General features: G+C 39.9%; 1 protein-coding gene across 3 annotated transcripts in view; it reads right to left on the reverse strand.

The window, feature by feature from the left end:
- The window catches only part of TENM1 (teneurin transmembrane protein 1), a 609,234-nt gene that overhangs the window by 120,385 nt on the left and 474,811 nt on the right, over nucleotides 1-14,038 (reverse strand). For all 3 annotated transcript variants that reach the window (XM_004379594.2, XM_012556473.2, XM_004379593.2), the window contains exons 19-20: nucleotides 10,633-10,776; nucleotides 1,352-1,601 (exon numbers count right to left, since the gene is read on the reverse strand). In XM_004379594.2, the coding sequence (XP_004379651.1) occupies nucleotides 1,352-1,601; nucleotides 10,633-10,776 (394 nt within the window). The remainder of the gene's footprint in view (nucleotides 1-1,351; nucleotides 1,602-10,632; nucleotides 10,777-14,038) is intronic.

Below are 14,038 nucleotides of genomic sequence, written 5' to 3' on the forward strand. Positions count from 1 at the left end.
ATAACTCAGTCTGAAAAAAGAGAGGTATTCCAAAGCAAGCACAAGAATCTAAAAAATTTCCAGGAATGTCCTTATGTATTCAAATTTCCATGCTTGTGTGAATTTAAGAAAGTGTTAAATGAAAATGTCCCAAAATTTCTTATATGTTTTGACTGGCCTTGATGGTGCTCTGTACATGTTGTTGTTGTTGCTAGGTGCTGTCGAGTGGATTCCAACTCACAGTGAGCCTATAAAGCAGAGTAGAACCACCCCATAGGGCTTTCTAGGCTGTAACCTTCACAGGAGCAGATCTCCAGGTCTTTTCTCCTGCAGAGCAGCTGGTGGGTTCAAACCAATGACATTTTAGTTAGCAGCTGAGCGCTTAACCATTGTTAAATCAATGTTTCTGCTCTCCCAGTCACTATTTTTGGTCACTATTTTTCAGGTCATTGAGGTGATGCCTATGGCGACAACTGTTTTATGGAATAGTTTATAGGATAGCATCAAAATCTTCTCTAACATAGAGAAACTTGTAGCCTACTGTTCCAAAGGCATGTGTTAGGGATAAAGCTGTCCTAAACAATTAGAAGGAAGGCTTTACTAGTTTACCCAGGGAAGACAGAGCATCCCTATGGGATGGGGGTGGATACTTTCCTTTTCTAGGACTCCAGAGGGCATGTTTGTGTTTTATAGTCTCAGAAAGGGGCAAATAAGCTGATTAAACCATGGTCTATTTAGTTGTAATCTTTGTGTAACTTCGGGATATGGAATTCCAAAAGATTTGAATTCTTTTCAAAAGGTATCAAAATACTTATTTGTACACTCAAGAAAATTCCTAGAAGAAAGAGTGAGAAAAGGTAAAGATAAATGCTTTAAACATTGTATGCTTTCTCACACCACGCAAACATAGACTTCCACTCTTCTTCTTTATGGAATGACCACTTCAAAAAACAGGCCCTTGAGAACTTAGAAAGTTTCACCTTTTAGATTTGACAATATCTCTACCTGCTAGAACGGAATAGATATTTTTAATCAGTTTCACTAGTGACCGGGAGGGGGTGAGTGACTTACTTACCTGAGCACTGGGAAGTATTGAGATCCATGTCAGTGATGACAATGCAGACAGGGAAGCCACACATATAGGGATGACAACACTTTCTGGTTCTCCAAAGCAGTGCACAAAGGTGTCTTCAAGTAGGAGGGATGGCCATTTATAACTATGTCCTTTGTCCCTATTCCTGCATCTTAACCCAGTGCTACATCCTGGGCAACTTTGTATTCTGCTCCTTCTGGCAAAGCCCTTGTCTCTTCATGTTATTTTACTCTTGTTTCTTTATCCACTAAGCAAACATAGAGATTAGAGGAGACTTACCTTAATTCCAAAATACTAACGGAGTTTCCCGAGGGAAATATTCGCCTTACAAAATTGAAGTCACCAACGTACACACTACCATCAGGGCCAGAAGCCAAGGCGACAGGAGCAAAGAGTTTGTTGTTGTGGGCTGGACCATTGCAGTTGGTGCAGGCTACACTCCGTTGGTGTCCATTGCCCATAATGGTTGATATAACTGACGGCTGCTGGGAAATGAACACATTTTCTCCATTCCCTTTGTGTATGATTCCTAGACATAAGAAAAGTGAGAAAGAGACAGAGAAACAATTACCACCCAGTAATCTTGGCACTATTTTTATTTCTCATTGTTCAAACCAGAAGGAGCTTTGGCATGGCATAAGAGAGCCTAAGTGTGGAACCCACTGCCCTTGCTTTGATTAACTGCATAACCAAAACAGATGATAGCACAACACTTTGTCTCAGTTTGTCCATCTGTGAAATGGGGTAATACAACCAGTCCCTTTAATGCTGATTCTAAATGCATCAATAAGGCATCTGATGACTAACTTTTAAAGATCTCTTTTCACTCTGAGCTCTGTGAATCATCTGTGGCTAATTTTTCATCTCTGGCTGGCTTTCTCTTGATATCTGGCACACACCTGTCGGACTTCAAATTACCCTCCCTCTGCAACTGGTTCTTGAAAAAGGAATATCAGTCAATTTTAATATTAACCTTAGCAAAACACAATCAGGAAGGTAATCTGCTTCTGTGAAAAGAAAAGAAATCGTACTGCTAGAATACACTTCAAAGATATATGAAAGGGACTTGAATTTTCCACTCTTTTGGACCATATCTCACTATCATCAGTGCAGGAAATAGAGATACTGACTTATGAAAATGCTGGAAATACTTTGCAGTCATCTTCTTTGGGCAACCTCATCCATACCCACAGCTTTAACTCCCATTTGCATATGCTGAAACTTTCTCCCATCCCGAGTTCTCTCCTGACATGCAATTTCCTGCTGGATCTCTTTACTTGGATGCTCCACAGGTACCTCAAACTTTCACAAATTTAAAACTGAATTCATTATTTTAATATATCTTCTACCAAACCCTGCTCTTCTTTCTGTGTTCCCTACTCATCTTATGAGAGGTATTGCTATACATGCAGTTATCCAAATTGGAAAGCTGGGCATCAACAAGGCTCTTCTTTATCTTTCATTTTCTATATCTAATTAATTACCAGTTCCCATTGAGTCTATTTCCTAAAACTGGTTGAACCAATTTCCTCTTCCCGTTTCTGCTACTACTACCTTAGTTCATTTTTTCTAAAGTTCTTGGTCTTCTGGTTTCCATGCACACTTATCTCTAAACCATCCTCTACCCTCCTGTCACAGAGATTATTTTAGTCAGTGGCTTGTAACCTTTCAATAGCTCTATATCCCTTATAGAGTAAGGGGTGCATTGCTAATGATTAACAAATACAAAATCCTTCCTGATTTGGCCCTTGCCTACTTCTTCAGTCTCTCCTCTCATTGCCCTCTCATTTGTATCCTGAGTTCTAGCTCTAACAAACCATTTACAATTATTTCCACATACTCCCATTCCTCCCTGCTTTTTGTACAGGCTATTCCCTCTATTCTGAATGCCCTCCTTAACGTATCTGCTTTAGGAAGCCCTACCCATCCTTCAGAGCTCAGCTCATGTTTTCCCCAATGCATCATTCAGGCAGTTAGTTACTCTCTCCTCTGTACTCCCATTGTTTACTCTCCATAGCTCCATCATAACACTTGGAGTCTCCGGGTGATGCAAATGGTGAAGCACTCAGCTACTGACCAAAAGGTGGGCAGTTTGAGTTCATCCAGAGGCACGTAGGAAGAAAGGCCTGGCGATTTACTTCTCAAAATCAGCCATTGAAACCCCAATGGAGCACAGTTCTACTGTGACAAACACGGGGTCACTCTGAGTCAAAGTCAACTCTAAGGCAACTGGTTGGTTATTGTAACACATTGTATTATACATTTTGCATTACTTCTCTATGTTTCCCATTAGAACATGAGCTCCTTGAAGGTAGACACTCTGTCTTACACCTTTCTGTATTCTAGTGCCAATCTCTGTGACCAAATCATTATAAGTATTCAGTAAATGTTGAAAATAGATTTTGAGTCTCTAATAGTTTTCTTGTCCAAATCTCAATGATTTTACAGACCTTTTGAGCCTGGGCAGAAAATCCAAGGAACAAGTACTGCTATGCTAAATTAGCTCAAGTCTTCCCAGAATTAGCCAGGGCAGGTAAACATCCATGTTGTAAGAAGGTATGCAAATGTGTCAGACTGAAGTAACTGACAAAAAATGAATGAATGCAGTTACACTGTATAACCTTATTCCCCTCGCCCCCATGGCCCCTGCTATCTATCTCCTCGGTCTGATGGTTCCTCTCCCTAAACACTACCTGAAGTATCTTCCTCAGTTATTTTTCCCAACTTCCTTCCCATAGTCCCACAAAAGAAACTACTGGTTACTCTGAGATACGAACATTGCTGGCAAAAATAAATAAGAGGGCAAACCATGTACAAACAACACTATGGCGCCAATATGTGCTTGGAAGGGGCCTTCCAAGAAACAGAAGTCCCATCCATCAAACAGCCTTTGGATTTCAAATCTAAGTATTTTTACTTCCTTCCCAAGATGATTTCTGGCTACTTTTTCAACATATGATTTGTAGGAGCAACTGTGAGTTTACGCACCAACAAATTGGTCTTTTATTGCAGAACTATGAGATATCTTGAGGAGCACTACTTTCTTATAAATTTTATCAATAACTTTATTAGGCAGTAAAGAAATTTCTTAAGATTTGGAACAGTTAATTAAGTAAGATTAATAGGACTTTCATTTCCCATAAAAGCGCATTTACTTGCAGTACAATCAACATTGAATTGGGAGGAAGTGAATGAGAACTCGAATGACAGTCACAGAACAACACTGTGATCATGCAGAAAGGTTTCCCATTGTTGGCTTGGAAATACCAGATTTGCTATTCACATTTCTTTTCACAGGTAGATCGCCATTTTAAAAAATACATATCAATGTAACAGTATAGTTAACCAACCAATCAAGCAAACAAAAAAACCTCCTGAAAACAAAAAACAAACAAAAAACCCGAACCCGTTGCTATCTAGTCGATTCTGACTCATAGCGACCTTGTAGGACAGAGTAGAACTGCCCCATAGGGTTTCCAAGGCTGTAATCTTTACGGAAGCAGACTGCCACGTCTTTCTCCTGAAGAGCAGCTGGTGGCTTCAATCTGCCGACCTTTCAGCTAGCAGTGGAGCGCTTTAACCACTGTACCACCAGGGCTCTGGTACAGTTAACAATTACCCTCAAAATGACATGTTATTACCAGGCTCCTGGCAATTTAAAAACTAAAGATGGCTATTCTAAACCATTCTTCTAAGTCTGCAGTTCTAAAACTCCCCTTTTCTATTAGAAAACCCAGCACTCCATCAAAGAAGAAGAATGATTAAAGGAAATAAAATATAAGGCAATGGACTTTCTGATTACATCTCAACAATTGATGTCTTGCTTTCATGCAAGGTACTAAAGTGCCCGTGTACTGAAATTACCATTCCTGTTTAAAGCTGAAGCAATCAAAACAAAAATGGGCAAACCCCTTTTTTATTGCCATGGGAAAATAGATCATTCTGAAGGGTGTTTTTGTTGTTTCAAGAATCTGTTTAACCTTCCATTACATAGAACCAGGGCATACCATCTAGCAACAATGATTTAACACCAATTCTTCTGCAAAAGGTTGCTTTGAAAATATTTTGTTTATGTTTCTGGAAATCTTGATCAATTACTGCCGCCTCCTTTCCACTTTATTCCGCCACACATGCTCATTTTGAAAATGGAATCAAATGATCCTAGGACAACACACATTATTTATATGAAGGCCAACTTCCTGCTAAGGATGGGGTGTCTTGTTTATAGTCAACAGAGAAACCCCACTGACTGGGGCTTATTGCCCATTTTCTCCCCTAAGTTTTCCTTTTCTCTGCCAAAAAGCCAAGGCTGTTGTGTAATAAGGTAAGCATACTTTTTAAACACAATGCTCATACCCTCCTGCTACCTTGCTCAGAACTTCCTTTGAAGCTTATAAATAAGTTTGAAATAAAAATTCCCCCTGGAAGCCAGTGGGTGGTGCTTTATGCTGATTTCAAAGAAGAAACCATTTTTCAGACTTATGAACAACAGGGACATGATACATATTTCTCTCAGGACTTGACTGAGAGGATATAAACACAGACTGGGAGATATGCCAGTGTGATCAATGGAAACTTACTCCCCCTTCCGGTAAAACCATTTGTTGACAAACTATTGGCCTATCTTGGAGGCTAAGTTAAAGAAAATTCTTTACCCATTTCAGACAGATGAGAATACCCAATTAGAACCCTGGACTGTTCTTTCTAATAATTTTTAACACTCAGCTGACAGGAAGCACTAGGGGATATGCATGCTATAATGATATGCTATAACAAATAGCTTAATTCTGTAATAGACGATTCATGCACGCATTTTTATTTCTCATAATTTAAAAAAAAACTGAATCTTCTTAAAAGGAATGAATATTCACTCTCTATAATCACTAAAGAAGATGTATTTTGAATGACTAATATTGACAAATACCAAGGTCCTGGTGTTCTTATCTCAGTGAAAGTAGGAACCGTCTATATATGTCAGGCATAATATTTGGAAACAATTCTCTACAATCAGTGGTTAATTGTCAGGTAAATATAATTGCTGCAGCTGAAATGGCAAATGGTCTGAAAACACTGCCTACTGGAAGCTACCCACTGAATAATGGTTTTGGAGCCAAAGGAAAACTGAAAAATTGAATGGCAGCAGACATCCAATCTAATTACAGGTGTCTTTTTAACCAGTGAAAGGAAATTGGGGGAAGATAGATTCTTGTTTCTAATCTGCTATCTGTCTCAGATCAAAAAAGCGTGTTGCCTAAAGAGTCAGGCTTTTTCCAGAAAGAAGCGGAGTGCGGGAATTTGGAAAGACGTCGCTCTTGCCTTAATCACTCAGAAAAGACTGTCTGACCTGGGGGGGAAAGAGCACTGCTTTCTAAATTGGTCTTCCCAAAGCTGTTCCTTCACACTTATCATTCCTGCTTCTAAAACTGCCTTTGTGGGCGGGATTTAGACTATTAAAACGTCCCAAGAGAGATGTTCATGTCCAAGGTCAGGCTGAAAGGCAGTGGCAAAGCTGGGTTCAGATCTGTTTCCTGGCGATTGTGACCAGTTTTTGGTTAGAAATACAATGCATCTACGAATGAGATGATAAAATTAACAAATGTTCCCCTTTTTTAAAAAAAAAAAAACTATCGAAAGTAAGGCTTCTTTCTCAGCATAAAATTGTCAGAAAGCAGATTTAGCGGTTGCCTGGGGCGGGGGGTGGACATGAGGAATCTTTTGGGGGTGATAAAAATATTCTACAACTGGATTGTGGTGATGGTTGCACAAATCTACAAATATACTAAAAAACACTGAAGTGTACACTTAAAATAGGTGAATTATATGGTGCATGAATTATACCTTAATAAAGCTATTAAAAATTCTCGGAAATAAGTTGGTTCTTATTACCTAAAATTAATTACTGGTGAAGTAACTAAATGGAAAGAACACATTTGTGGAGATCAGGCCCCCTCAAAGCCAACTTTCTCAATGGCTTCCCTGTGTTCTGAACTTTTAAGCCTGTGTGAAGCAAATGGTAAGAGGATACAGGACTGGGAGCACAGTTGGGGGCTGGTTCGATTGAGGTCATTTCCCACTTTGTGTTTAATGTCAATGACAGGCATTTGAAAGAGACAATCCATACAAGCCAATAAAAGTGAGCGGAAAAGAAACGGCTGCTTAAAATGTCAAACTCTTTCAAATCAAAACAAAAAAACCCTAATAATTTAATAAGTGGCATCTGCCCTTTCGTTTTTGTACTTTTAAAACTGTGGCTCTCCTTTTGACAACAGGAAAAAAAAAAGTTGACATTTTATATCTGTGCCTGAATCTTTGCTGTTAAAAAAAATAAACAGTTCGAAATGGAATTTAGAGTCTTCCTTGAAGGGGAGAGAAAGGGTGTATGGGGGCATACAGCAATGGACTCATTCACCTACAGGGTCCTCCACTGGGACTGTGGTAAGTGGTCTCCTTCTATCTTTGAAGCAAAACTGGTTAGTTTTGCCAATCAAAATTTCCTCAGCTTGTCTTGGCTCGGCTCATTTGAATATGACGCTAACAAAGTAAGACCATAGGTGCGCTTCCAAACGAATCTGTTGGCCTTGGTCAGTTCATGGTCTTACAAGATAATCCTGCCTTATCCAGCTATCCCACAAAAGAAGGATGGATACAACGATGGCTGGATGAAAGAGTACATCTGCCTCAATACATCCTCATCCCCAATCCTGGAAAAATAACCTAAAGTGCATGTCCTGTTGCTCAGGTTGCTCAGAATTTGCCTCCTATGGTTCCACAATGGAAAACTTACCAGTAGATATTCAAATGAAAACTGGATGGAAACACCAATGACTGGTTTCCCAGTAGGATGACAAAGGAGGTAGAGGGACATGAGTGAATTGTTGATAATCAGAGTAGCAAAATCAGTTTGTATGGGAGAAGCACAGGCACGAGGGCCACCTATGGTCCTTAAAAAACCAAACCAAACCCATTTAGGTCAAGTCCATTCTGACTCGTAGCAACCCAAACAGGACAGAGGAGAACTGCCCACAGAGTTTCCAAGGCTGTAATCTCTACAGAAGCAGATTGCCACATCTTTCTCCCGCTGAGCGGCTGGTGAGCTCGAACCACTGACCACGTGCCACCAGGGTTCCTTCCTATGATCCTTCCTCCTGACTTATTTCACATTTGCATTACAAACTAGGAGGGAGTGACAGCAGGAAAAGTGGCCCAAAGAAGTGAAAGATTGAAGATGAGAGTGTTCTGATTTGAACTGCTGTTTTCGCTTCTAAGTGCAGGACTTGGGAAACTTAGAGCTAAGTGAAGTCCAGGACTTCACTGTCTATCCTCAGACTCTTTCACTTCTCCTGTCTTCCTTCTACCTCCTTTCCTTCTTGACCAATACTGTCCTTTTTCTCTGTTCCTAGCTTCTTATTTGATATATTGAAATTTATGTGAATAAATAACTAGCGTGTAGGAGAAAAAGCACTGTGCAGTCACCACCCATCATCTTCCAGTTTGTCACACTGTGGTGGTTTATGTATTTCTGTGATGCTGGAAACTATGCCACCATTATTCCAAATACCAGGAGGGTCACCCATGGTAGACAGGTTTCAGTGGAGCTTCCAGACTAAGACATACTAGGAAGAAAGGTCTAGCAACCTACTTCTGAAAATTAGCCAATGAAAACCCTGTGGGTCACAACAGAATACTGTCTGGTATAGTGCTGGATAACATTGCCAAGAATGAGAATTCCAGAACACTTAAACGTGCTCACGTGGAACCTGTACATAGACCAAGAGGCAGTCGTTCAAACAGAACAAGGGGATACTGTGTGGTTTAAAGTTAAGAAAGGTGTGTGTCAGGGTTGTATCCTTTAACCATATTTATTCAATCTGTATGCTGAGCAAATAATCTGAGAAGTTGGACTATATGAAGAAGAACTCGGCATCAGAATTGGAGGAAGACTCATTAACAACCTGCGATATGCAGATGACATAACCTTGCTTGCTGAAAGTGAAGAGGACTTGAAGCACTTACTGATGAAAAGCAAAGACTACAGCCTTTAATATAGATTACATCTCAGCGTAAAGAAAACAAAAATCCTCACAACTGCACCAATAAGCAACATCATGATAAATGGAGAAAAAATTGAAGTTGTCAAGGATTTTATTTTACTTGGATCCACAACCAACGCCCATGGAAGCAGCAGTCAAGAAATCAAACAACGTATTGCATTAGGCAGATCTTCTGCAAAAGAATTCTTTAAAGTATTGAAAAGCAAAGATGTCACCTTGAAGACTAAGGTGTACCTGACCCAAGCCTTGGTGTTTTCAATCACTTCATATGCATGTGAAAGCTGGACAATGAATAAGGAAGACTGAAGAAGAATTGATGTCTTTGAATTATGGTGTTGGCGAAGAATATTGAATATACCATGGACTGCCAAAAGAACGAACAAATCTGTCTTGGAAGAAGTACAACCAGAATGCTCCTTAGAAGGAAGGATGGTGAGACTATGTCTTACATACTTGGGACATATTATCAGGTGGGAGCAGTCCCTGGAGAAGGGCATCATGCTTGGTAAAGTAGAGGGTCAGCAAAAAAGAGAAAAACCCTCAACGAGATGGATTGACACAGTGGCTACAACATTGGGCTCAAACATAGCAAGGATTGTGAGGATGGCGCAGGACCCGGCAGTATTTCATTCCGTTGTACACGGGGTCGTCATGAGTTGGGAAGGACTCTGCCTATGGCAAGGCAGCTAACAACAGCTGTGCAACTTCAGGAAGTCATGTGACTATCTTAGCCTCAGGCTTTTGAGCTTTTAAATGGGATTAACACCACGTTTCGGGGTTGTGTTTAAAATGGGACAAAGCTCACTAAACCCCTTTGAAAACTAAAAATGTTTTATAGATGATTCATTTTGCTTCACATTTTAACGTCTCTGCACTCAGGATGTATCTTACAATGAATGCATGTCATTGTTTAATTGGCAGTATTTTCCATAAAACAGTGATGCACTCATAATTGATAGTGTCTTATATAAAATAGGAGCCCTGGTGGTGCAGTGGTTAAAGAGCTCAGGCTGCTAACAAAAAGGTCTGCAGTTCAAATCCACCAGCCGCTCCTTGGAAACTCAATGGGACAGTTCTACTCTGTCCCATAGGGTCGCTATGAGTCCAAATCGACTCTATGGCAACAGGTTTGGTTTTGGTTTGGTATATAAAATATGGTAATAATTATTACATTTTTTAAAGCTTAGTTGGAAAGTCACATAAAAAGGTTAATGACTGGGGATAGAGCAATAATGATAGCTGATTCTCGAAATCCAGTTTCATATAAATTTGTGATGAAGAGGTCCCGCTATACTAACACTAATTTGAAATCAGATTAGTGTAAGTGAAAAAAAATGTAATAACATGGTCATCCCTAGGTGGTAAACTTACAGATAATTTTTTTTGCGCTTTCCAAAATTTTCTTTAATGAATATGTATTCTATATATAGTCTTTGTTGCTAGTTTCCGTCAAGTTATTATACAGCATTAGGAAAACATTATTAATAAAAATTTAAAAAATTTGCTTACCACTTTGCGGATTCAAAATATGATGTTTATTTAAGGACCAGCCTCCTAAGTTAGAAGCATCCATCTCAAAACCTTGCAAAATGACTGTCCTTTTCTCCCAGAGAATAAAGTCAGGGCACGTTTCGTATTCATATCCCACAGACACTGCAAACAAAGAGTTAATAACACATTAGAAAATTCTAAAATATTTGCTTCATTTTCACACTGGTTGATAATTCTCTGGATAGTGCATTTGATACTGAATTCAGATCTGGGTTGAAATTTGGCCGCAAATGCATTTTACATAGCACAGCACAGCACAGCATAGCACCTAGCGTAAGATTGGACACCCAAAGGTCACCCGACAGTGAATATTGAATAAATACATGAATGGCTGAGTGAATGAATGCTGTCATCAGGTGTGTATCATGTGTTTATGGACATTAAGTTCTATTCTGGGCTTTTGGATTGGAAGCTATATCGTAAAACTGACAAAATAAGCTCTCTGCAGGATTAGGCTATGGTGGGACAATTCTTCTCTCTCCCTTTGTAGGAGAAGTGCAGGGAGGGCTGGTTTCTTATCTCTAGAGTACAAAAGACACTTAGGAAACTGGCCCTGGAGTACTGGGTCACTTATACAACCTACTACACTTGAGACTAATAAAAATTGATTTGCCCAATTTATATTTTCTCCTATGCTAACTGGCTGTTAGTTGCCGAGAAGTCGGAGTTTGCTTACAGTGCTGCAAGTGTAAATTCCACTTGGTGCACATTACATTTTGGTTTCTGCATATAGTTAACCAATGGGTCATCACCCTACATTTGGCTTCAGCTCCTACGAAACACAGATGTTGTGCATTAAACTTGGAACCCTGGTATGCCACTAAAATAAGAAGCGCGGAATGTGGTAGCTTGGGTGTCTCTGTTCTACTGAAATATGTATAACTCAAGTATACCAAGTCCCAGCCATTTTCCCAGTTGGTAAACCTGCTTACCTGTTGGAGACCCAGATTTCTGATTCCTGAATTTAAAGTGCTTTCTATCCTCGTGATGTTCTAACCCTGGAGTATTGGCTCATTGCACTGTATACCAAGAAGCTGCTTTCCCCTTTTCTGGTAGTTTAAAATATCCCCAGTTGGTCCTCTGCCATTGCTTTTGAGTATCTGCCTCTACTGACTCTTTAGATGCCTCTGGAAAGCTCATTCCTTCCTTTGTCATTTGGTTCTGAAAACTGGTAATGAAAATGGGTGCTTAAACAATGCCAGCATAATGGAGCCAAAAAGGAAAAATGAAAGCGAACTGGTTTTGGTTTTTGGCATTAGGTGAGGCAAAAAGATGGTAATTTTAGTCAAACTGATTTGTGTGTGTGTGTGCATCTGTGGAAGCCAAAAAGTCCTTATGATTATGAATACGTAACTCTAGAAAGTTGCATTCTTTCTAGGTTGCACTTGTGGATTATCTGTAGCCAATTTAAAATTACAGGCTGGCTTCCCTTTGTCCTCCACCTCACCAAAGCTTATAATGGGGATAAGGGATGGCTTCATAGCTGTATGACTTGTACCCTATGCTTAGAAGGGCCCCGGTTTGGTTTAGTGTCCGCTGCCACTGCCTTGAAATTCTTAACAATTTTTTAACAAGAGGCTCTACACTTTCATTTTGCATAAGGCCTCACAGATCATGTAGCCCATCCTGATGGGGGTGTCCTTCTACCCCGCCATCAGCTGTTGAAGACTCATGGAATGCAAATTTATTTTAGTATTAGCTCCAACCAAGCATTATTGGCAAGGGAAATTAATGGGGGTGGGCAAAGGAAGGCTAATTATAAAATGGAAATAATGTTGGGATATTCTATGCCAGTGTTCTTCTCTATTATGGTGGATGGAAATACAAAATTTCAGAGGGGAAAGCGATCTCAAAGGTAATGTAGTTAAGGTTCCACTCATGGCACAAATCGATGCTATCTACTATTTCTCTGACATCTTATCATAGCCCCTTTGCTTACTAAAACAACTTTAGTATATAGAAAGAGGTGGTGCTGGACCTAGAGTCAGAAAGGATTTCGACTTTTGGATCTGCCGTTAACTAGCTATGTGATCTCCGGCAAGTTATTCCCCGTCTCTGGAAGGCATGCACTTCATCTTAACAAAAGGGAGAGAGGGATGGACTAGTATTAGTGGTTCTTAGATACTTTTAGGTCAGGAAACCTTTTATTGTAAACCTAATGTAAGTTATAGAGCTTCTTCCTAGAAAAATGCATATACACTCTAAAATCTGCATATAATTCCAGGAGATTCCCTGCCTTCCTGAAGTTCAAATAAAGATCTCCTATTAAGAACCCCTGGACTAGGTAATTCGTATGATCCCTCTTTAGCACTAACATTCTATGATACTAAATTGCATTCTTTATAAGTTGCATTTGATAAGTTCAAGTTGGGGCTCAAACCCGGAAGCCAAATAGAGCATTGTATCTCATGCTGGAAAAGTCTTAGGTGGTTTGAGAGCACACTTAAGGCCGTGTTGATGTGTAGAATAACACAGTTTCTGCTTCTCTTGCCAACATTTAAAAGTCTTGATTAATAAATAATCATAACAACAATAATTACAAGTTCCCTTAAAGCCATCATCTCTTTCCCACAGTACGCCTGGCAATTACTGGATATGCCTTCTGTACATTGTAAACCTGGTGAGCACTCCTAGAATCCCTTCTCTGGAAGGCAATTGCACAGTCTTGCAAATAAGCAGTGCGCCCTGGTGACCTCCGATGGTGGTCTGGAGCCTGCTTTTTCCCTCTCAGTAACAGTTAAAGATTCTCCAAACTCTGTGGCAGGAAATGCTTATACAAAGTATCAATTAAAGAGTTCTCAATGCAATGGTAATGAGACATACTCTTTTCACCTCCTCATAGCTGCTCTCTGAATTGCTCTCCAGTCCACAACAAAAAAGTGCATTGGCTGCAAACCCCACAATTATATTACTTCCCCCACCCCCAGTCACAGCAAATAGCAACACAGCAGTCACTTACTAAGTTCTCTCTAATTTTTATTAGATTTACTTTCTCCCGAGAAAGCTCTATGAGCTAATAAAGCTATAATTTATACTTAAGACTTCTCCAAAATTCCAACTGACTTTAATGAGTATGGCTGCGTGTTAGGTAGGGTATTTTTGTACGTGGCTCCTTGCTCAGAGTAACAAGGCAAGGTTCCTTTCTGACAGCAGATCCCACTTCAACATAATTCTGGAACTTGCAATTGGCTCACGAGAAGGCAGATGTTTCACCCCACAGAGTTGAGCTGCTCTCCAAATGCACAGGGAACTGGCAGATACAGTAGTAACCAATCCTAGGCTTCCTCTCATGGAAGCACACGGTAACGCACCAAACGCCTACTCTTTTTCATATAATTAAATATGAGGGAAAAGGGCTATACAA

The sequence above is a fragment of the Trichechus manatus genome, unplaced genomic scaffold (assembly GCF_000243295.1).
Source record: "Trichechus manatus latirostris isolate Lorelei unplaced genomic scaffold, TriManLat1.0 scaffold00066, whole genome shotgun sequence".
NCBI lineage: Eukaryota > Metazoa > Chordata > Mammalia > Sirenia > Trichechidae > Trichechus > Trichechus manatus.